The sequence below is a fragment of the Anastrepha ludens genome, chromosome 5 (assembly GCF_028408465.1).
Source record: "Anastrepha ludens isolate Willacy chromosome 5, idAnaLude1.1, whole genome shotgun sequence".
Lineage (NCBI taxonomy): Eukaryota > Metazoa > Arthropoda > Insecta > Diptera > Tephritidae > Anastrepha > Anastrepha ludens.
Window position 1 is genome coordinate 55542131 of NC_071501.1, and position 23856 is coordinate 55565986.

The 23856-nt window shown below is 39.9% G+C and overlaps 1 protein-coding gene across 3 annotated transcripts in view; it reads right to left on the minus strand.

The window, feature by feature from the left end:
• LOC128863449 (homogentisate 1,2-dioxygenase) overlaps nucleotides 1–14249 on the minus strand; it is a 31490-nt gene extending 17241 nt beyond the window's left edge. Inside the window, exons 1-4 of one of the 3 annotated variants that reach the window (XM_054102611.1) lie at nucleotides 13940–14249; nucleotides 5100–5369; nucleotides 4860–5040; nucleotides 725–845 (exon numbers count right to left, since the gene is read on the minus strand). In XM_054102611.1, coding sequence (XP_053958586.1) covers nucleotides 725–845; nucleotides 4860–5040; nucleotides 5100–5369; nucleotides 13940–13954 — 587 coding nt within the window. In that variant the 5' untranslated portion in view covers nucleotides 13955–14249. Of the gene's footprint in view, nucleotides 1–724; nucleotides 846–4859; nucleotides 5041–5099; nucleotides 5370–12944; nucleotides 13267–13939 lie in introns of those variants that run through there. The other 2 variants (XM_054102609.1, XM_054102610.1) reach the window with 2 other exon arrangements.
• Between the last annotated feature and the right edge of the window lie 9607 nt (nucleotides 14250–23856).

The following is a 23856-nucleotide window of genomic DNA, read 5'->3' on the forward strand; positions in this document are numbered from 1 at the left end:
ATTTTTAGCGCTTGTTCAATGCTTGGGCGAAGATAAATTGACACGGCCGTGCGTCGTGCAGTGCTTTCTGAGCGAGCTAAAATGAAATTTTGGTTGACCGATATATAGACGTATTTTGTATTTTCGGAAAGGTAATACAAGTATATCTATTATGAAGAACAAAAAATAGAAAGGTATTAAACCTCAAATATTTACTTGAAAGCTGTTCTGTTAAAGATCTTGAATAAAAAAACACGTACGTAACTTGCACTAGAACTCTTCAGAAAGATACATTTTTAATCTTCTCTTAATCTATAGAAAATATAAAAGCTATGAAGAAACAAATTTGCTTTTCGGGTTCAAGATACGCTTCTACTAAGAAATAAATTTTTTAGCAAAGACTATCCATTTCCCTATTTTTGCCTACTTTATATTAATTCATTAACTTTTTGCCTATACAGTGAAGACATCGTTGCTCGTCTCTACAAGTACTGGCAACCCACATACAAAATAATTCTTATTTTTTAAATAATGTTGGCAGTTTGCATTTATGGGATTTCTCTACTTAAATTCGAATCACTCCGATACGTAAACTCGATCATTGTGAGAACAATACTTTTCTGAGCACTATTTTAAAGAAATATCACGGTAGCCACTCATAGCTTTTAGTTATAGCATTCATAGTTTAGGTAAATTTTAAAAATTAAAAACTTTATTAGTAAATTAAACAAACAGATTTGCATACCTGGATGGTTCCGTTAGATTCACAGAATACCGGATTCCTTGTGGAATGACACAAATTTCATTAGGCTTTACTTTCAGTTTACCAAATTCGGTTGTTATATCCAGCACACCTTTCTGAGGCACTAAAATAATTGAACATATTTTAATAGAAGTTTATATTTATGTACGTAAAAACCTATGTACAAGCATAAATAAAAATGTACTGTTTTGAATACACAGTTATATTAAGCAATGGGTTACGAGGGGGGTAATTTCAAAAATTCTTCATAAACAAGAGCTGGAGATTATCTAATCGATTATAACGTTATCAAAGAAGTCATTATAATTAACTATCTTATATATCAAGGGCGGATCCAAGGGGGGAAATAGGGGAAAATATCGATCTCAGGCTGAATCTAGATAGCGGTGAAGAAAAATGGCTCGAAAGAAATGACTACTAACTGAACTAACGGTTTTGTGTTTACCACCAAAGGGCCCTGGAGGCACAAACGGAAACATTTATAATGATAATTCTAATATTGAAAAATGTATTAAACATTAAAAAAATATGTGCGCCTCATTGGAAATAAAATGTAAAAACTTAAAAAATTTTAAATTTCAGTAAAGTATTATATTAAAGTTCCAATTTGCATTTTCAGAAGTTACTTAATTGTTATTATTTTTTACACAAATAAGAAAATTTAAAAATATTGTTTGGTCATGTTTATACGTGGAGTTTTTGGCAGAGTTTTGAATGGCAAAATTCCTCTAAGTTCGATTACTGGATTACTAAATAAAAGTCACAAATTAATGGCAACACAACTTACTTGCTTTAGTGAATCACTTTATTGCTTCACTATTCGTTTACACGCTCACACGCTTAACTTAAGACTGAATACTCTATGCGCATGCACCTCTATTAAATATATGTGCTTAACAACTATCGTAATTTCTAGATTTGACAACTCGTATCTTCAGACGAATTCATCGTTTTGTTTTGGTATCTCATTTGCTCCCTATTCTCACCAGTCGGTTTGTGAAATTTCTCAGTTTGCTACACTACTCTCCGCCTTAGTCTGATCGTCTCGATAACCAAATCGTTAGATCCTAATGAAGCCAATATCCTTATACAATACACTGAATCATTCAACCGTTTAATCACGTTGCTTCGCTGAATCCTTCGGAGTTGACAGCACGGTTAAATCGATCCCCCCTCTTGTTACACTTTAGCTGGGTATGCTACCTTACATTATGGTGTAATTCTTCCATGGCATTTTGCGGGGTTTCCCGATGACTATCTTCGTCTATTGCAATCGCGCCACCTCTTTCGAACATTAAAACACCCGGAAACTTTAAATCGCTTCCAAAAATGGTTCTAATAGGCGATTGGTCAGTAGTTTCATGTACCGATGAGCGATAAGCCAACAGGATCATTTGAATGTGTTTGTCCCAATTTCGTTGACACTCTCCGTCTTTTGCAAGTGCTCCTCCAGAGTGTGGTTGAATCTTTCGATCATTCCAACTGATTGGAGATACAGGGGTGTTGTACGCATTTTCTTAATTCCCAGCAAGCAATGCATTTCTTTAAATACTGCGGATTCGAAGTTCCTTTCTTGGTCTGAATGCAATTCAATCAATTCAACTCTAAACCTAGTCACCTAATTCTGCACAAAAGCCTCAGCAATGGTTTTGGCTCCTGGTTTGGTATAGCGTACACTTCTGGCCACTTATTGAACAAGTCCATATATTTGTTCAAGGAGTCACTTGTTGGAAACGGGCCTGCCACATCCGTGGCCACTCGCTGAAATGACGAACCTGCGTTGTATTGCTGTAATCTTCAATGACTTCTCTCCTTTGGAGCTTTCGCTGCCATACACTGCGCACAATTTCGAATCCATTCGGCTACTGGTTCTCAGCAAGTTACCCAGTAAATCCGCTGCTTAATCTTCTCCAGCATTTCAGTGATACCCAGATGGCCTCCACTTGGCCCATTGTGGAATTCCTCTAGCACAAATACAAGTCTGGATTTAGGAACTATAATCAGATCATGGGTATGATTTTCAACTTCGCTTTCTCATACGCAATGCAGAACTTCATCAGTTATTTTAAGACTAGTCCACTGTACCCAATACGCCTTAGCCACAATGTTTTACGCACTCAACCACAGCTAACGGCTCTTATTTTTAAATCAAGCGAAAAACCATTTCGTACCGGATAAAGTGTGAAGAGTGTCATCTATTCATGGTAAAGGGTAGCTCTCCTTTTTCGTGACTTCTCCCAGCCTTATGTAATCCACACAATATCGTACGCTTCGATCTTTCTTTTTAACCAGTACAACCGATGAGCTTCACGGGCTTATTGATGGCTAATAATAATAATAACTCCACTTTTCTGCATATCTTGGATTACACAGGCCGACAAAATTTAACCAACATTCAGACCCAGAAACCAGACTATATATTTCCGAAGGTTTATGATGCGCTGAATCCAAATCTGGCCTCAGAATTGCTCTATTAGTTTGAGTTTTCGAGATATCCTAACCTAAAAGTGCAAAAAACCCCATTTTTGCCCATATTTGAGGTTATGTAGCCTTGCAGATGTTTTCTTTCACCAAAATTAAAGGATGGCATCTTTAAATACAATCCTTCTTTTTTCAAATGGCGTTTTGTTTGCTCAAATATCATTTTTTTCGCAGAGATATCGCATTTTGAAATTTTCATGTTTCGAAATTTTCCTACACCTGAAAATCGATTAAGATAACATAGACATGATATAGTCGATTACTAATTTTCTTGGGTTTGAGGGCCTGAAATATATGGATTAATAGTATGTAAATTTGGAGTTTGTGGGAAAGCCTGCTTGCGGTTATGTGGGTTAGCCTGCTCGCGGTATGATAGGGGTGGTTTCTAGGGGTTAGGGCTGTGTGTGACTCGGTACCCAAAGGTTAGATAGTGTAGGGATGTGGTGAGTCAGCACACTTATGGTGTGAGACAAAATTTTAAGAAAAATAAGACTCAATTCAAGAAAATTAGTAATCGAATATATCATGTCTATGTTATCTTAATCGATTTTCAAGTGTAGGAAAATTTCGAAACATGAAAATTTCAAAATGCGATATCTCTGCGAAAAAAAATGATATTTGAGCAAACAAAACGCCATTTGAAAAAAGAAGGATTGTATTTAAAGATGCCATCCTTTAATTTTGGTGAAAGAAAACATCTGCAAGGCTACATAACCTCAAATATGGGCAAAAATGGGGTTTTTTGCACTTTTAGGTTAGGATATCTCGAAAACTCAAACTAATAAATTAATTTTAGTTATCAATCCGAATTTTGCATGGACAGAGAAGCAGATATTAGTTTAAATTATTTCGGATACTTTTCTTTGTAGACTAGTGTTATCTGATTTTCTTCTTCGCGTTTCGCTATTAAAAATCGACATGGAGTTTCAGCCACTGCCCTCCAAGGTGGCAAAAGAACACCTAGCGCTGGTTCTTTAAACAAAATATTATCTACTAACACATTCAGCAAAAAGGAGAATACATGCAGCCACTTATGCCACATGCGTATTCGATGCTGGCATTAAAAAAATTACAGACAATTTATCGCACATAAAGACGACCAAGCTGGCCTATCAGAAGTGACTATGCCTCATAATCCACCTGGACCCGAGCTAGGGTACCCTCGTCAGTCGCCCCATGATCAAAGACTGCAGTAGCTCCAGCATAACTACCCGGTACTACGGTGCAAATAAGTCCGCCTTTCACGCGCTCTCTGCTTCTCCTCCATCTTCAGGAGCTTCAGGCTGTTACAACGGCAAGAAGTTGTTCGAATGCGTGGACACTGCATATTGAAAATGTGTGTTTGTAATTTTAAAAAAGGTTAATAGCGTTGGCCTGGAAATAAATTCTTGGAAATATGTAGATTTTGATACATAAATGCTCCTTTAGAAAATATCGACCAATTTTGTAGATGAAGAATAAGAGAATCTTCCAAGTTCTACAAGTTCCTTCCGTTTAGTTTATATTTTCTCGAAAGGCTGGGAATATCTTATAGAACGCAAATTTTAACCAGTTTTAAAATACATATAAAAATATGAAGGTTCTAATTCGAATCTGTTTATAATATTTATATATATAAAACATAACGCAATCTTACCAATCAAAAAATCGCCATCACTATTGTAAAAGGCTGATTTATCCATAGAAGTATTGCAGAGATAAACATGAATAGCAATACCAGAATGGCTACGTTTATCACCGGAGCCACATATTGAATGTAAACCTTCGACAAAATTAACATTACCCTCTAATGGAATATCAAAAGGCATCCAACGCATCTAAAAAGAATCAAAGGTTAATTTTCAATAATTCACTTTGATGCAAACGTGGACCTTACCTGGTTAGGATTTGGAACTTGCTCATTCCAATCGCTACTCAAGTTGGTTTTACAATCGAGTAGCTTGAACGGTTCATGCATTACGCTGGGCCGTATCCTATATAACCAAGATCGTAAATTCTCTTTTCGTGGAGCTGTAAAAGCACTTCCCGATAGTTGTTCTGCATATAAACCGTACGGACATTTCTGCGGAGAATTTTGACCAATTGGTAATGATTTGGGGCATCTGTGATCTTCTGATGAAAAGTAGGAGCCAAAACCACTCATATACTGGAAAACAAAGTAAAATAATTTCTACAAGTATAATCAATTCAAGCTACTTTAATATAACAAATTAGTATAATTGCTTCTTCGATTCGAAAGGCAGTCCTAATGCCTATATGGGATCCCTTGGCGAAAATTTAGAAAGAGACAAGGGAAAATTTTCAAAGACTACAGTTTACCGAAACGAATTGTTTATTATTACCAACAAAGTATTCCCACCCTATTCGGGTAAATACATGTGCCGCGACATTTCCAAAGAAGCTGTTACTGCTATGGAGCAAACTAATACAAAATGATTTTTATAGAAGCTTCACAAATTCCCAAGCCAGTAACAATAATGTACATAACAGAAGTTTCAACAACGTAAAACTCCGAAAATAACCAAGAACAACCGTGCTGTTCAGAAGCAGTAAGAATATAAGCTCTTCATACAGAAATTTCAAAGTTTGAAAGAATGAGCGGTAAAGCAATTCAAAACTTAAACAAAATCGGCTCACGCGCCTTAATTCCCTGAAAAGCCGATATATAAAAGCGAAAGCTATATTTTTTACGCAACTTACAAACATGCTTTCAAGCCGTAATGTAAATGTTTAGCACTGGCAAAGCCGCTCACGTCTCGAATGCTATAAGCCCGCTCAAATCTTTTCCGGAAGCCAAAATATATCTTCGGGATATAAATCTCTCTTACAAGTAATCCAACCCCTGAAGTCGGCAGGCTTCCTCCCGAGAAAGATAACTACCAAACATATAAACAAATAGATACAAACTTACTAGATACTGGAGGTCCCTGCCGGAAAGTTGTGGCTAATGTAGGCCTATATGGTGCTTGAGGACGAGGTGGAGCCACCTCCGATGATGCTGAGGGAAGCCCTGGCTGAAGCGAGGCGCTGGGACGAACGCAAACTCCCACCATACCTGTTGGGGAAGAGGTGCAAGAGGCGAGTCACTTTTTGATTTTATTTTAAACGAAGATTTGTTTATTTGCAACAGAGGTAAAAACCCCACTTTCATTACTGCAACCAGGGAAGAGGTGCTATATCTTACTCTGGCCTCTTCCTCATTTTTACACCGAATTTTCAATTGGAAGGTACTTAACACTCATTCCTTCTCAGATCACAGGTATATTCAATTTTCTCTCGCTGAAACCGTCCAAAAATACCCACCGACAGAAATCTAAGGAGAACGGACTGGGATACATACGGCAGGAATCTGATGAACCTTCTCCCCGAAGCACCAAAGGAAAATCTAGATCTCTCGGAGGGAGCGATCGATGATCTGGTGGAGATCTTCACTTCAGCTTGTAATAAGGCTCTCGAAAGCTCCTGTCCACTTAGAAAGCTCCCTAAGAAGGAGAAACAGCCTTGGTAGACAGCTGAGCTTAAGCCTTCGTGCAGATGCCTCTTTAATAGGACTAAAGAATTGAGTCTCCCTCAGGATGGGAACTGTATTAAATAGGGCTAGGAAACTATAAGTTCGAAATTAGGGAGGCCAAGGGGGACTCTTGGAGAAACTTCTCTGGAATCGTAGAGGACTGTCATGAATCTTCAACGTTTAGACGAATACTCACGATGAGCTGTGCTCCCTTGGGGTACCCGAGGGACGCATCAGGACGTTGGGAGATGAGTGGCGAGGAGTCACTAAAACTGCTTCTCGACGCTCATTTTCTGACGAATCCAGTATCTAGCAGCACCAGCTTGAGAAGTACACCAATCTGTCTTCAAAACCGGGGTTAGCTGCTGGATAAGCACCGCTTGACTTGGGCCATTGGCTCTTTCGGGCTCTTCAAGTCGCCTGGTCCTGATGGCATCATACCTGCCTACCTGCAGAAATCTGCGGGGGTGTCATGCCTCTGGCTGAGCCCTATCTATGCGAGTTGCATAGTCAGGGATTATATACCGGGATCTTGGAGGGATGTGAGGATTGTGTTCGTACCCAAGCCTGGCAAGAGCTGACATGTCTCCCCTAAGGATTTTAGGCCATTCAGTCTCTCATCTTTCATAGCTGAAACCCCTTGAGAGGCTGATTGGCCTACACATAAGAAGCAAAATTCCTTGGGGGCGTTTGTCGCATACCCAACATGCTTACTGGAAAAGCAGATCAGTGGAATCTGCCCTGCACACAATTGTTAAAGATTTTGAGGAGTCTCTATATCAGAGAGAACTCGCAGTTGGCGCCTTCCTCGACATTGTGGGGACTTTTAATAACGTTCTTGCGGGGGTAATCATTAAATCTCTGTGTAGGCTTTTCCAGGTTTATCTACAGAATGCTTAGTGACAGAACGGTCGTGGCAGAGTGGGGCGGCGTCTCTCTTCGCCGGCAGGTGAGTATGGGCACGCCGCAAGACGGTGATCTCCCACCATTTCTCTGGACCATTGTTATCAATGACTTGCAGGTGGAGCTGGTTAGGAGGGGCTGTAGGGTGATTGCCTACGTAGATAGCGTGGCATTAATTGTTAGAGGAAATTTTGTAGGTACCCTGTATGATTTGATGCAGAGATATCTGAACGTAGTTATTCGATGGGCAGCGCGCTGCGGCTTGTCATTGAATCCTCTTAAGACGAAGCTCGACCTTTTCACGAGGAAATTTAAAATACTCAGAGCTCAACTCCCCTCGATGGGGGGCGCTCCGTTGGTGTTTTCTAATAAGGTGAAGTAGCTAGGTCTAATCTTTGACAGTAAACTAACGTGGAAAATCAACATTGAGGAGAGAGTAAGAAAGGCAACAATCGCCTTGCAAGAGGATGCAAAGGCGCAATTGGCAAAAGACGGGCCTCTCGCCTAGAGTTGTATTTTGGCTCTATAATACCATTGGTGGAACTAATTAGAGAGACTGGCATCAGTTAAAATGCTAGAGAGTTCAAAGGTCTGCACTCATTGGAATCAGTGGGACGCTTCGAACTACTCCTACTCTAGCACATAATGTAATGTTGGCCAGACAAGGGACCTGTGAGGTAGTGTGCCGGTGAAAGGAGAGGATCGGGATCCCCTTGACAACCTGTGCTCTACTCCTGGAAGGATGGGCTTTGCACCAACTCAGTGAGGGCTGGGCAAATACACGAACGTGTAAGGTCGCGAAGTCCTTCTGGCCACCTTTGGATCGGAAGCGTTCGAGGGATATTCTGAGGATGACAAAATGGAGGATGGGGTGGAATCATCTCAGCACCTGCTCCTTAGCTGCCCCGCTCTCGCGGGACTGAGATTTAAGCATCTTAGTTTTCACTTCTTTTGTGCGCCTGCTGATATAGCAGGTCTTGATATCAAAAATCTGATGAACTTCATCAGCAGCCTAAAACGGCTAACACAACCGCAAATTAGTCACCGTTCATAGTCCACAAATACTCACGCTTCACGGCTTTTGCGATACCTCCGAAAAGGCTTATTATCTTTTTAAAACCTATAAGCTTAACGCGACTTGAACTATGTATGTAATTCATGACTATATCTTCTTACCAAACTAGCTGTTATAGCGCTTTTAGGTCTTAGCAACCGAAAATTATATCTGACCGTTTTGTCGTTTTAACGTGATTAGAAAAACCACTCCGTGTAAGACCTATGTTGCAACGTGGTTGGGTCCGCCAAAATTAGTCAACGTGGTTGGGTCCGCCACTTGCCGACCCATAACCATTGCTAGCACCGCCGCCAATCTCAGCACAAGATATCGCTCAACTCTGCAACTAGCCACTTCATATTTTTGGTGGAAAGGCCCCAGTTAGCTAATCAAATCGCCCGACTTCCCGCCCTGATAGCCAATATAATACCCCCAGAAAGTCGAAAAATTTAGACCTTTCATGTGATTCAAGAGAATAATAACATATTGAATCGGTTATCCTTTTTCCACGGCCCAATGGATAGTCCCTTATATGTTTGAATTCATCCAACGACTAAAATATAAGGTAAATGTAACGATCAACTCTAATTATACTTCACTATCGCATCAAGACATACCTATAGACAGCAAAAGTATCTTTCATTGGGTACACTCGAATGGCTTATTCATGAGTCATGCACTACCAATTCAGCCTATACGATTGTATCGAGCAAGATCCATGAGACTTTGGTTTATAAGGTACTTTCAAAAGAGCTGTAGGTGTTGCGCCGATCAAAGATCTTATGCTCCAAGGAGCCGAAAATAATTGTTTATGCACTATTTGTTTTTTGTAATGCGAAGTGTGAGTCCTTTACAATTGCCCCAGAAATGCCTTCCTTCAAACTAATTGTGAACGCAAGAGCCGAGACACTGCGGAACATATTTAATAAATAGCTTTCAAGGTGTATGTTCCCCGAAGCCGGAAAAGCGCCCTTCGGTATGCTTGCTAGATATCTCGGGAAAACTTTTTAACGTATGATTTGCAACAATATACATATATTAGCAGCAATATTAAAGCAGCAGTCGAAACCTGTCAGAGATGGAATTTGGTTTTAGTAGTGAGAAAGATAGGAGTAACCAGGGCGATATTACTGCATAAGATCCAAACAGCTCACAACTTCCGGGCCTCGCCCAAGTATGTTCTGGGTAGCTTCCGAACATCCGTTTGGGACCGAGCTAATGTAAGAAGGTGAAACAACAGACTATACTGGTTATGCGCTGGGTTTGGGACCCGCCGCGTAAAAACCCTCTCCCATTAAAAACAAAACAAAGCTTCAGATGAGAACTGCTTATTCTGATGACGACCGCTGCAAACGAACTAAGGAATATGATTTAAGGGCATGCAACTGGAATGTCCAGTCCTTTAATGGGAAAGGTACTTCTGCCCAGATGGTTGATATTATCGTAAGAGCAAAGGCTGGCATCGCTGCCATTCAAGAGATGTGATGGACGGGGCAAGGCAAGGCTAACATTTGACTTTGCGGCGTCTAATACAGCTGCCATGTAAAGGAGCACTAACTTGGGGTTAGATTAATAGTCGAACAGAGAATTCGGCGCGAAGCATTGCCGTTCACTCCGATGGGCGAGTGTCTCGTAAACATCCGCATCAAAGCGGGTTTTTTCTCGACGGAAGAGAAGGACGATGCGATCAAAAACTGCTTCTATGACCTCCCAGAACATTCCTCTGAGCGCTGCCCATGCCACGATATACAAATAGTGCTTGGCGACTTCAATCTCATAGTAGGCTATTCAAGCATAGCGGCGAGGAACTGGTAAGGCAACTATGCAAAATATGGTCGGATGAAAACATGCCTGCTGATCGGAATTTAATTAACGTGGGATTAGCCTTCTAAATATCGCGTAAAAGGTTCTAGGTAATGTATTGTGAGGAAGTCTGAAACCCGCCATAAACCAACTGATTGGACCTTATCAGAGTGGCCTTACACCTGGAAAATCCACAATCGACCAGATATTCACAATACGCCAAAACTTGAAAAATACCCATGAAAGGCCAATCGACACACACCATCTATTGGTCGATTTTGAAGCTGCATACGACAGCACGAAAAGGAGCCTACATACCGCAATGTCTGAATTTTCTCAATACCAGCAGCACCGTCAGAATTGGGAAGGACCTCTCCGAGCCGTTTGATACCAAACGAGGTTTCAGACGGGTGACTCGCTGTCGTGTGACGTCTTTAACCTGATGTTAGAGAGGATCGTGTCAGCCACAGAACTTAATCGCTCAGGCATAATTTTTTATAAGAGCGTACAATTGTTGGCGTATGCCCATGATATTGGCGTCATCGACCTTTACAACCGCGCTGTTAGTTCTGTCTTTTCCAAACGAATGGGCTTGGTGGTGGACATGGACCAAACGAAGAACCTCCTACCATCAAACAAACAGTTGGCGCACTCGCGTGGAATCATCTCACGCCACTCTTTACAGTTATGATTTCGAGGTTCTAAAAGACTTCGATTATCTAGGAACCAGCATTAACACCGATAACAATTTGTGCCTTGAAATTCAACGTAGAATCTGCCGTGCCAACAAATGCTACTGACTAAGTAGGCAATTGAGTAGTAAAGTTCTCTCTCAACGAACACAACTAACACTTTATAAGGATTTCATCAAGCCCGTCGTATGGTGCAGAAACGTGGACGATGACAACATCTGGGTGACACTAGGAGGGTCCAACTGGCGCCGGTTAGCACAAGAAAGAAACGGCTGCCACGTTTTGTTAAACTCGGCCAGAATTACGTAAGCGGTTATAACGCCAGTTAAGAAGAACAAATGAGGCAGATGGCATTCAGTGACGAAAAATGGAAATGGGGAGATAAAGAATACTTCCTACGTGTTACCACTTATTTAATAAATGCGAACAATATTAGAAGCTGGATGCATATTATCAACACTTTTCGCGAACTAGAAATCCCTGTATACCTCCAAAGAATTATGTTATATGTAGCTGCCTGCCAAATAGAACGTTATTGTATGAGGCAGAGTTTAGAAGTAAAAACGTACAACTTCCGAAGGAGTACCGCACGATGTTGTATGAAACTTCGATTACAGTTACCTAAGGTATTGAGACTTATTGGATTTGCTGATGATAAAGCACTAGTCATGGTGGAGTATACAATTATATCTGACAGAAAAAACCTCTAACAAGGCCGAGCCTATCCTCATAAGGAGAAGAGTAAGAGAAGAAATAAATTACTTAGGCATCATATTGGACGCTAGATTAACATTCAAGAAGCACATAGGGACCGAAAAAGGGCCGCGACACAACATGGGTGATGCTGAATGGGGGAAGCCCCAAACAGCAACGTAGGCAACTGTACGTAAGCACCGTACATAGCGACTTCCTATATGCCCTGCCAATCTGGTCTGATTCTTCTAAAACAACCATCACATGCACTAGAAATAAGGTCACTGTATCGGTTATGTTCTGTTAAAGTACACAGGCCATTCTTTGTTCCATTGACGTACACGTGAGCGAAACAGCATGCGCAACGAGCTACAAATAGACGATCCAGAGATATAACATGTTATGTCAAGTGGGATGGGAGCGCGCTGCTATCTGCTGTTAGACACATTGTCTGATTCCTTCGATTACGACGTGTGAAATGAGAAAGCAAATTTCTACCTAACCCAAATACTGACGGGACATGAGCACTTCAAATCATACGTATGCACACTACTACCTCCGGAGCAAACGAAAGGCACAACACAAGCAGGAGGCCACTAAGGGTAGAAAACCTAGCCAAAATAAGCTGCACGAAGTCACTCCTTAAGATTTCAAAATCAAGCAATAGACTGCTCTCCCTCTGCCAAGTAATACCTATTGATGTTTCAAGGGAAGGAGAGAAACGGAGCAGAGCTGAGTTTTTAGTGCGGTAGCTGAAAGGCAAGTCCCACCCTTTTCGGCTTTCAATACTTTGTTCCACCTCTTCAACAACAAAACAACCAATATATTATATATACCTACACATCAAATACTGTTAAACAATAATTATCATATATCCGATTGTGATCCCGAGTGAACGTAATTTTTAAGTCCCGTGGATGGAGGTAGACTGCATCCAACGATGAAAAGGTGAAAGTAGTTATAAAATTAAATATTAACCAATTTTTTATGGGAAATTCGAGGGATAATCTTTTGCAATTTTTCAATGCAATGCAATGTCATGTTGTATAGTATATAAACCCTTACCATTACACTTAGCTTCCCGAATTTCCCTGTGGGAATAATGTTCTCGTTTTGTAGGGCTGTTAACGGCTTTCACTAAACTCTAAACTCAATATTCCACTTAGTGCGAAACGTGAGTTAGAGTAATAGAAAGTAGTTTCTCAACGTTAGCATGCGATAGTAATGACTTTTTTCTTGGACTTCTTGATGAAAATTTGAGTTTTAAGTCAGTTCTTCTTGGCGGTCTTCCAAATCTCTAGTCAACATTCTAAAGCTGCACAGCGGTTTTTGGTAAAGTTGTTTCACTATTGGCCTTTCTTTTTTAGTGTGAGCTTTTTGATCTGCACAGGAGCATTTTAACTATAACCGATTTCCTTTTCCTACGCGATTTATAATGTTGTACACTATCCTTGCATTAACAAAAAAGAAGCAGTTCAGCCAATTGTTTTGCTGATTTAACTTTATGGTAATTATAATAAATCAATTATATACTCTGTATTTTCACTCGCACAATAACACAGCATTATTTTAAAAACTTCTTTTATTGATGCGATGTAATGATTCACTTTTAAATACTTGAACCAACAACTGTGCAGCAGTAACAAAAAATAGAAAATAAAAGCGTAGTATATCGTTAAGTTTCTGGTGTTTGTTTATGTTTCTTGGAGTAGTGAAAACAAATTTTAGACAACGCAAAATTTGACGCATTTTGGTTGTCGTTGTTGCTTTCTCACATTGCACATTCAAATAATTATTACTAATTAATTTATTAAACTAATATTTGTTTACGGGATAAAAAGTAAGTAATATCGCAAAATCGAATCTACTAAGAAAATAATGATACAATATTACATTGTGAAAAGAATCAAGAGACAGACTGTATGTATGCGTTTATAAATAACACAGCATATAAAAACTGTACAAATTATTTTCAAATATAAATATGTATAACTTCATCACATTTTTTGAATTTCAGCTATTTGTTGAACTGTTTTCTTTTAAATAAATTATTTACTCACATTATAATCATTCATTTTTAAACCACCGCTCCTTTTTCTATCCGTTTATGAAAATGAAATAAAATAATACGGAGATAGCTTGATTGTAAAATATACTATAAATTGTTTGAAACTAGTAAAACCATATCCAACGTCCACTACTAATTCATTACAAAGTCAATTTGTTTATTTATGAGTAGCTTTTAAAATAAAAACCTGAAAAGCAAGTAGACTCTGCCAACCAGTCGTTTATAGCCAACAATAGCCAACTTAACTTTCGTATCCACTTTTCTTCTTAGTATGTTGCGTACATATTAGTATTTGTTAATAAAAATTGCTGATTGTTGTTTTTTCGCTTCTTACTACTATAAACACTTCTTCAACACAAAGTAAGTTTGATGCGAGCTGGCATGCAAAAAGTGGAAACTTTAATCTTCTGGGAAGCTCCCCTTTTACACAGAGTGTATATATGAATATTAGCATTATGTTTCAACCTTTGCACCCAATATACAAATAATTACACTCTGCAACAAAAATGATCGGGTTGCGCCAGTGGACAAGGAAGGAGTACCTATGTACATATATGTCACACACCGTTTTTTTAAGTTGACCCCTTCTTAGGAAACCGCACTCGAAATCACACTATCCTTACATCTGAGGTGTAAAATTATTCCACAATTTTATGTGGGCCTTTGTTGTCTCTCAGAAAAAAAACATATAACCAAGTTTTTAACCACGATGCATATTTCTGTATAGATATTACCGAAATCGGGTTTAAAATTTAATTAAAAATATACAATTTCGTATGAAATTAAATGTAACATCTGTAAATACAAATATTAGTACAAAATAAGGCGTTTAATTGTTTTGAAAGTACTTATCATTTACTTGTGTATTTACCAATGTTTTAGGAAATAATTTTCAGGGTATGGGCTTATGAATAAAGTAGGTTCATTGTGATACCACACTGAAAAAATGGTTCACTAGAAAGGCCTTACACATCGTTCAGAAAACTCGTAAATCAATTAATTCTCACAGCCGATGAAGTAGGAACTAATCTAAATTGAACAAACCAGAACAGTTAGGGCATTAGTTAAAGTTAGTCATTCAATGAGATATTCATGGCTTTTTTAAAGGTTTCCCAATTATTTTTTGTGCGCGGTATTGAATTAGTAAGAGTTAGAAGTTTCCTATGAATATTATATATGGGCTTGTTCGAATTGCACGATTTCTTAAAGAATAAAGTTCGATGTGAAATTCTGCAACTTTGGGAAAAGTATAGTAATAATGTCATTCTTTGTCATTTTTAATAATACATTATCGTCAATATCGCAATTATCAAGGAAAATATTTATAGAAAGTTTTTAAATCTTTTTTACGTATTCACCTCCAAAATGTATACCGAACATCAGAGAAGTAGCAACTTAGCATTTCAAACGTTCATAAGTAGTGCCCGAACAAGCCCTTTGGGAAGTGCCTGAGCATCTGTGTACAAAATATGAGCTAACCACAGAAATAAAATACACATAATTATGTAGATGAGTACATTCGAGATGGTAATCACAGCATCACAGTTGCAAATTATCCAAGTATCGCATTAGACGAGGAACTAATTCTGAAAGAACAGTCTATATGGGAAGCCCCAACCTCCCACAGGATTGCCAAAATAATGATTCGAACTTGAAACACGAAAACAACCAACTTTATTTTATCACTCCTAAGGAAGGAATGTAAAATATTGGTTGGAGTACTGACGAAACTTTGTCTCACTCCATAGCGCGCAGCTAAATGGGATTGGTCCAGAACGACGCGTATAACTTATGCCAAGAAGAAAGGGGTACGTAAGAACACCTCCTTTGCCACTGTCCTGTCTAAGCAGAACTCGTTATAACTGCCTGAGATTGGTATACTTTTCATCTCTGAAGGATATTGCGGACAGAATTTTAAACTGTTTATTAAAAATCGGCAAGACATGTATTACACACTGTGTATAACACGACTCCAACAGCACTGGTAACTCTACGAACCCCTGTGATCTATTATCGCGTCCTCTTGCCTAGACATACAAAACAAGGGCTCACAGCCAACGTTTGTAACAGCTAGAAGGCAGGAGGTGATTGATCTCACCCTATCAAACTCAAAACTAAGGTGGTCAATCAAGAACTGGAGAGTCCTTCCCGAAGATTCGTGCTCGGACCACAGGTACATTGAATTTCAGTGTGGCGAGGAGGCACAAATGCCATTGCCCTCTAGAAACCCCAGAAAAACAGAAGTTGAGGCGTGAGTCGAGAAAACTTCTAAACCGGGCCCTCAAGACTTGCTGAGGACTGGGAGCGATACCGTGATGTTATGAAGAACTACAAGAGGCTTATTCGGGAATCGAAAAGAGCCTCATTAGGGAATTCTGCAGCGGTATTGAATCTCTGAGTGACACGGCGAAATTTGTTAGGATCCTGAAAAAGGACAAAACTACAAAGCTGGGGTCACTTAGGAAATCTGATGGCTCCTTCACGGAGCGGTAAGTGAGACACTCATCTTGCTGTTGGAATCTTACTTTCCTGGTAATCAGATACGCGTCAGCCGGCAACAGCCCTTATTGATAGAGACAGTTGTCAGAACTGTTACACCTTCTCGGCATGACTGGTTCGTTGCCAGATCTGTGGTGAATGAGGCCGCCAAAAGATTTGATTGCAATCAAACAAGTCGCCCGGACCAGATGGCATATATCCTGCCATGCTGAAGGAAGACGCAGAGCCCGTGACAGCAGCCCTGAAGAAAATCTTCTCGGCATGCCTGGCACTAGCTTACATACCACGCTCTTGGAGGATGGTGAGGGTCGCTTTCAGCACAAAGATTGGAAGAGACGACTACACCAGCCCCAAAAGCTTTAGACCCATCACCATGACCTCTTTCATGCCGAAAAGTCTCGAACGGCTGGTGGAATTGCGCATACGCCAGAAGTCGCAGAGGGCTCACCCTCTGTCTCCATTTCAGTATGCCTATCAAAGTGGAAAATCCTGCGAGTCGGAACTGCAAAACCTTGTTGCTAGGGTAGAGGTGGCCATCGACGCTATGGGCATCTTTTTAGACATAGAGGGGGCGTTTGATAATGCCACTTTTGACAGTATGTGTAGCTCTGCTAGTAGGGGCAGCGTAGACCGGGTGCTAGTAAATTGGATTCGTTCGATGCTGGCCCAAAGAATCGTTTTGGTGCGAGCAGAGGAAGATCTGCTGGTGTCATCCGGGGTTAATAGAGGCTGGCCCCAAGGCGGTGTGCTGTCTCCATTGCTCTGGTGCATGGTAATCGATCCTCTACTCACCACCTTAAACGATTCGGGAGTCTACGCACAATCATATACGGACGATGTTGCTTGCTTGGTAACAGGCCCTTAGCTTCGGAGGAAGCTTGATGGACTCGTTCTGCCTAAGCTAAAAGGAATCACACATTGAAACAAAGACATCCAAAGCTCTGACAGCTTTCTGGCAGTGCAAAAGGTGTCTTTGGGAAAACGTGGGGTCTTTCTCCTAGCAAGGTCTTATTATCACCTATGCATCAGTGGTCTGGATGAGTAGACACTCTCTCGTGGGAGTCAGGAGAACCTTATCGAGACTACAACGCACTGTGGCCATCTGTTGCACCGGAGCTTTTCCGACTACTTCAGGCCCGGCATTAGATGCTCTGATTGGTTTACCACCACTTGATGCTTTCATCCAAGGCGAGGCCTTGAAGGCCATCTACAGTGTAGTGCTACCAGAGGCTCAGTTGTGGGAAGACTCAGAAAATGAGCCCGGCAAACACTGTTTTCACATTTTTACGGATGGCTCCAGGACCGAGCATGGCTCCGACTCTGGGGTCTATATGGAATCCAGCGGGACAAAACTGCACTTTGCTCTAGGAATGCATGCATCTATGTTTCAAGCGGAGGTGTATGCTATTCAAGAAGCGATGAACTTTGTTGTGGAAAAGCGATGGAGAGGCAGATCTATATGTGTCTGCAGCGACAGCCAAGCTACGCTTATGACCTTAGATAGACCTCCAACCACATCAGGGGTAGTCAAGTCCTGTAAATCCAGGCTGAACTATGTTGGTAGACATAATAGTCTGATGCTAACATGGGTCCCGGGATACGTGGGTATCGCGACTAACGAGACCTCTGACATCGTTTATGGGTTTCCTCCAACTGTTTATTATTAGCAGCCAATTGCGCAATTAAATTAGCTTTTCCTTCTCCTTGTATTTTCTTCATATCGTTAGTAATAATTAAACAAACCAAAAACTCCGAAATATTCCACCAAAATAATTTCTATGAAGAAAAACCTTTCACAACAGTATTGACAGCTGATTGTCAATTTCGCAGGTAATCTGCCATATGTGAACGGGTAGATTAATTTTGTGGATTTATTGGTAATTAATGCATATGTGAACATACTTTAAGCCAACAAAAACAAATAACACACTATTTCGACACTGTCAATGAACTGTTTTTACATTTTGCTTTTTCAATTTCTCTAGAATGTGTTGCCCGATTAACTCCGATTTAAGGTTATCTTTTCTTTGCCATGATCACCTTGATGCTTTCGTTTCGGACTTCATTTAAATACTGCGTTTTTCAAGAGCGTGGAAAAAAAATATCCTTTGATATTATGGAAATATTACATTATAATTACGAGATACAGTTTATAATATTATAAATCAAGCAGAAAAAAAAGTTAGATTAGGGCAAAAGCATGCAGGTGGGTATAGAACGGGTGCAGAACGCTTGACAATCCCAAAATTAGATCAAAACCCGAGAATTTCCTTCAGTACACTTGCAAAGGAGCTCAACGAGGAATATTATATTGTTGTCTCTCATGAAGTTGCTGCACTGTCATACTGCACCACAAATATTCATCGAGATCAGCACGAAAGAAACCATTGCTGTTTGCACAAAATGAAGAAAAATGCGTTTCTTTTACTTTAAACCACATTTCCGAACCAAAAGATTATTGAGAAAAAGATATGCTGTATTAAAATGATGGACCGATTAAAGTATGGCGCAAACCCATGACAGCTTTACAAAATCGAAATATAATTCCCACGCTTAAATTTAGAAAAATTTACGTTTTGGTTTTGAGGTGTATTTGAACTAAGTTAGTAGGAGACTTAATGTTTATTGACGGCACAATGGACGCCAATGATTATTTAAATACAATATATTGAAAACAAACTTAGTCGGCAGTGCTAAAATTTTGGTTAATTGGTAAATTTGGGTTTATCACTGAGAATAAACCAAATGTAACATTTTTCCAAGGTAACGATCCAAAGGATAAGGAGGGTTCTCTACCAATGCGGTAAAGTTACAAATACACCAACCTCGAGTACCGACATAAACGTGATTAAAAAATTGTGGGCCATTTTAAAGAAAAGAGTCAGCATTGAAGAAATCACTGAAGCTTCTGTGAGTTATATTCACATACAGTAATGTTCATAACAACAGGAACCGAAGCCGTAAATCCGTAAATTTTTTCATTCAATATGCACTTTTCATTTTTAAAATTTAATACATGAAATATTATTAAATATTAAATTTCATATCAAATTCACAGGACTGGGGCTGTAGTTGCCACGCCTGCATGAGGTGCCCCTGCTTTTGACTAAAAATGGCGGTGGAACATGTGTTATTCGCACCCTACCTAAGTGATAAGGGCACAACGTTAGTGTGCCTTTTAACGGTAACCTCCAGATACCGGGCGCCCCTGGATGTAATTAGGCTTACCGCAACACTGAGGCACTGTTGCGGCTCGACCTCACGACTTACATATGTTTGAAACCAAAAAATATAAACAAAATAAAACAAAAGCAACAATGCCGACTACTAAATCAGGTCAGTGGCGATCTCTCGGCAGGCTCTGTCGAACACCAACAACTGCCGCAAGCAACAAAAAGCAGCGATTGCCGAACTCTGCTAGAACGCAAATCGAGATGGAAGTTGACGAAATAGACCTAGGGCCAAATGGAAAAACTTCCGTTTCATCTCCAGAAGAAGAGAAGAAACTCCTTAATTCTCCCTCATGAAGCAAAGGTTCGACATAAGCGGAAGTGAAGAAGATATGTCTTAGTGGTGCCACTAGAAAACGACTCAAGTACCTCCTGGGTCAAAGTCCCTTCGTAGAGAAAGCGAAACAACTTGATCAGCAGCCAATGAACCAGTAGCACCAGGTCTAAGCAAAGCTCTCCCAAAAGAGCTAACTTGGTGGAAAGGACATCTGTCACAACTGCAGCCGAAGGGACAAAGGCAAGAATTGATGGAAAAGTGTAGAGAGAAAAAGTCATTTTCGGTAAAACGAATTTATTTCTATGAAGTCACTAGAAGAACCAATAACAACAAGAGTAAAAAACATCGCGGACGAATCTGTCTCTCGGCTAAAGATTCAGGGGATGCATTTCTTGAAAAATGAATCTTATAAAATGTTCAACAAAGCGTCTTTAGATGATTCTAAATTTCACGTTTTGGATCTTTCACCTAAAAGGGGAAGACCAACAATATACGAAAATATTAAATTACTTCCATTATATACCCCAGCACAGTCTTAAAAATTAATATATAAAAATGGATTACTTTTTAAAAATAATTAATAAATGTTCATGAATTATTTCACTAAAGTGATTGTTTCAAATGAAACGCATAGTTCTTTATTGTATTAAGTCAATAGGACATTAAATTAATTTTAAAAATTATCTAAGTCAATTAGAGCTTTAAAAACTATTGATAATAAATTTCCATTAATCAAGACTAAGAAAATTATATATTAAAAAGTCGCATAATATAAAAATATTCAATTCAATTGATATTTAATTCGAAATAAGAAATTATGACTTAGACCACTTTCATAATTATGGGCACATATAGCTAGCCTAACACGTTAACATTCCTTGTTCCTAATTACAATCGAATTCTACTCAACTGCAGCTAAATCTAAGCAATTCAGTCTCTTGCTGTTAACTTTTGATGAAAAATGGGTGTATGGCGAAAGGACTTCACAAGATGAGTACCCCTCTAAACTCCATGTGTTCCTCCCATTGAGACTTCTATAGGCCTCTTCCTTTCGCCAAGACTTAGCAACTGGCAAATAGATGAAGCTACTTTCCAAAGCCTCTTAGATCCTTCTACTTTTAATTAGTATTGTGTACATATATGAATACATTTTACATACATGTAATTTTATTGAAAACTGTGTGTGGGTTTATGTCTGTAAATTTGTATATACGTAAATATTTTATGGGTGAAAAGCACAGGTAAGGGAATTGAATTTGAATTTGAGTTTGAGATATTTTACAAAGATTAAAGGTTATTTGCTTTAACTTATTCTGTTCGTTGTTTCAGCTTTTTTTTTTTTGTTACCCACTTTTTATGCTACATTAAAAAATCGGAATATTTTATGTATTTATTCATACTTATGTTCTTCGTAGTCATTACTTTATTATTATTATATTACTTTTTATTTCAATTTTGAATAACTTCATTTATATATAAATTTTTTTTAATTTTTTGCTTATTTATGTACATATTTCATATGGTGAGTGCGAAGAGCTTGAGATGCTGGCCAACAGGAACAACGCCCGAAAATTCTACCAGAAAGTTCGGCGGCTTACAGAAAGTTTTAAGACCAGGGCGTTTTCCTGTAAGAACAAAGACGGCGAACTGGTGACTGATGTACAGAGCAATCTTAAATTATGGAGGGAACACTTCTCGAACCTGTTAAACAGTGACAGCTGCGCATGTCACAGAGAATGTGAAGATCCCGATACCCCAATCGTTGACGACGGAATTGTCGTTCCGCTACCCGACCATGACGAGGTGCAATACGGCTATAGCAATAACACGGCTAAAGAACAACAAAGTCGCGGGCGCCGACGAACTGCCGGCTGAACTACTCAAACATGGCGGCGAGGAGCTGGTAAGGTGCATGCATCAGCTTCTATGCAAAATATGGTCGGATGAAAGCATGCCTGCCGATTGGATATTGGAATTTAAGTGTGCTCTGCCCAATCCATAAGAAGGGCGATCCTGCAATCTGTGCCAATTACCGCTGGCTTAGTCTTCTAAATATTGCCTATAAGGTTTTAGGGAGCGTATTGTGTGAAAGGTTGAAGCCCACCGTCAACCAACTGATTGGGCCTTATCAGTGTGGCTTTAGACCTGGAAAGTCTACCATCGACCAAATATTTACAATACGCCAAATCTTGTGAAAGACCCACGAAAGGAGAATCGACACACATCATCTTTTCGTCGATTTCAAAGCTGCATTCGACAGTACGGAAAGGAGTTACTTGTATGCCGCGATGTCTGAATTTGGTATCCCACCAAAACTAATACGGCTATGCAAGATGACATTGCTCAACACGAGCAGTGCCGTCAGAATTGGGAAGGACCTCTCCGAGCCGTTTGATACCAAACGAGGTTTCAGACAGGGTGACTCGCTGTCGTGTGACTTCTTTAACCTGATGTTGGAAAGCAAGAGCGTACAATTGTTGGCGTATGCCGATGATCTCGATATCATCGGCCATAACAACCACGCTGTTAGTTCTGCCTTCTCCAAACTGGATAAAGAGGCAAAGCGAATGGGTTTGGTGGTGAACGAGGACAAAACGAAGTACCTCTTGTCTTCAAACAAACAGTCGGTGCACTCGCGTATCGGCACCCACGTCACTGTAGACAGTTATAATTTTGAGGTTGTAAAAGACTTCGTTTATTTCGGAACCAGCATTAACACCAACTACAATGTCAGCCTTGAAATCCAACGTAGAATCTCTCTTGCCAACAAGTGCTACTTTGGACTAAGTAGGCAACTGAGCAGTGAAGTCCTCTCGAGACGAACAAAACTAACACTCTACAAGACTCTCATCATGCCCGTCCTAACGTGTGCCGCAGAAGCTTGGAAGATGACAACATCCGATGAAGCGACGCTTGGAGTGTTTGAGAGAAAGATTCTGCACATGATTTTTGGACCTTTGCACGTCGGCAACGGCGAATATCGCAGACGATGGAACGATGAGCTGTATGAGCTTTACGACGGCATAGACATAGAGCAGCGAATAAAGATCCAGCGGCTACGTTGGCTGGGTCATGTTGTCCGAATGGATACAAACGCTCCGGCTTTGAAAGTATTCGATACGGTACCACCTGGTGGTAGCAACGGAAGAGGAAGGTCTCCTCTGCGTTGGAAAGATCAGGTGGAGAAGGACTTGGCTTCACTTGGTGTGTCCGATTGGCGCCGGTTAGCACAAGAAAGAAACGACTGGCGCGCTTTGTTAAACTCGGCCAAAATCGCGTAAGCGGTTATCACGCCAATTAAGAAGAAGTTAAAGTTCGGCCGTCGTAGCCGAATGGGTTGGTGCGTGACTACCATTCGGAATTCAGAGAGAACGTAGGTTCGAGTATCGATGAAACAAAAAAATTAAGAAAAACGTTTTTCTAATAGCGGTCGTCCCTCGGCAGGCAATGGCAAACCTCCGAGTGTATTTCTGCCATGAAAAAGCTCGTCATAAAAAATATCTGCCTTTCGGAGTTGGCTTGAAACTGTAGGTCCCTCCATTTGTTGAACAACATCAAGACGCCACAAATAGGAGGAGGAACGCGGCCAAACACCCAAAAAGGGTGTACGCGCCAATTAAATATATATAAGTTAAAGAAAACTATAAATAAGGATGAGAACCAACACAGATTTATTGTTACACCTTCAAATTAGCAAGTAACGAAATCAAGTTGGGGTGCGGAACATCTCGCGTTGGGTAAAACATGTTTGACTTTCTTAAATACACCGCCGTGTTGAGTCGTATAGTACAGACTGTGAGGAGGGTTGTCTAAATAAGGCAAGGCTTCTTAACCGCTAAATTTTCGCTTGGGCGATCATAAATAAAACAAATTGAATAATGTATACTTATAAAATACGTGTAA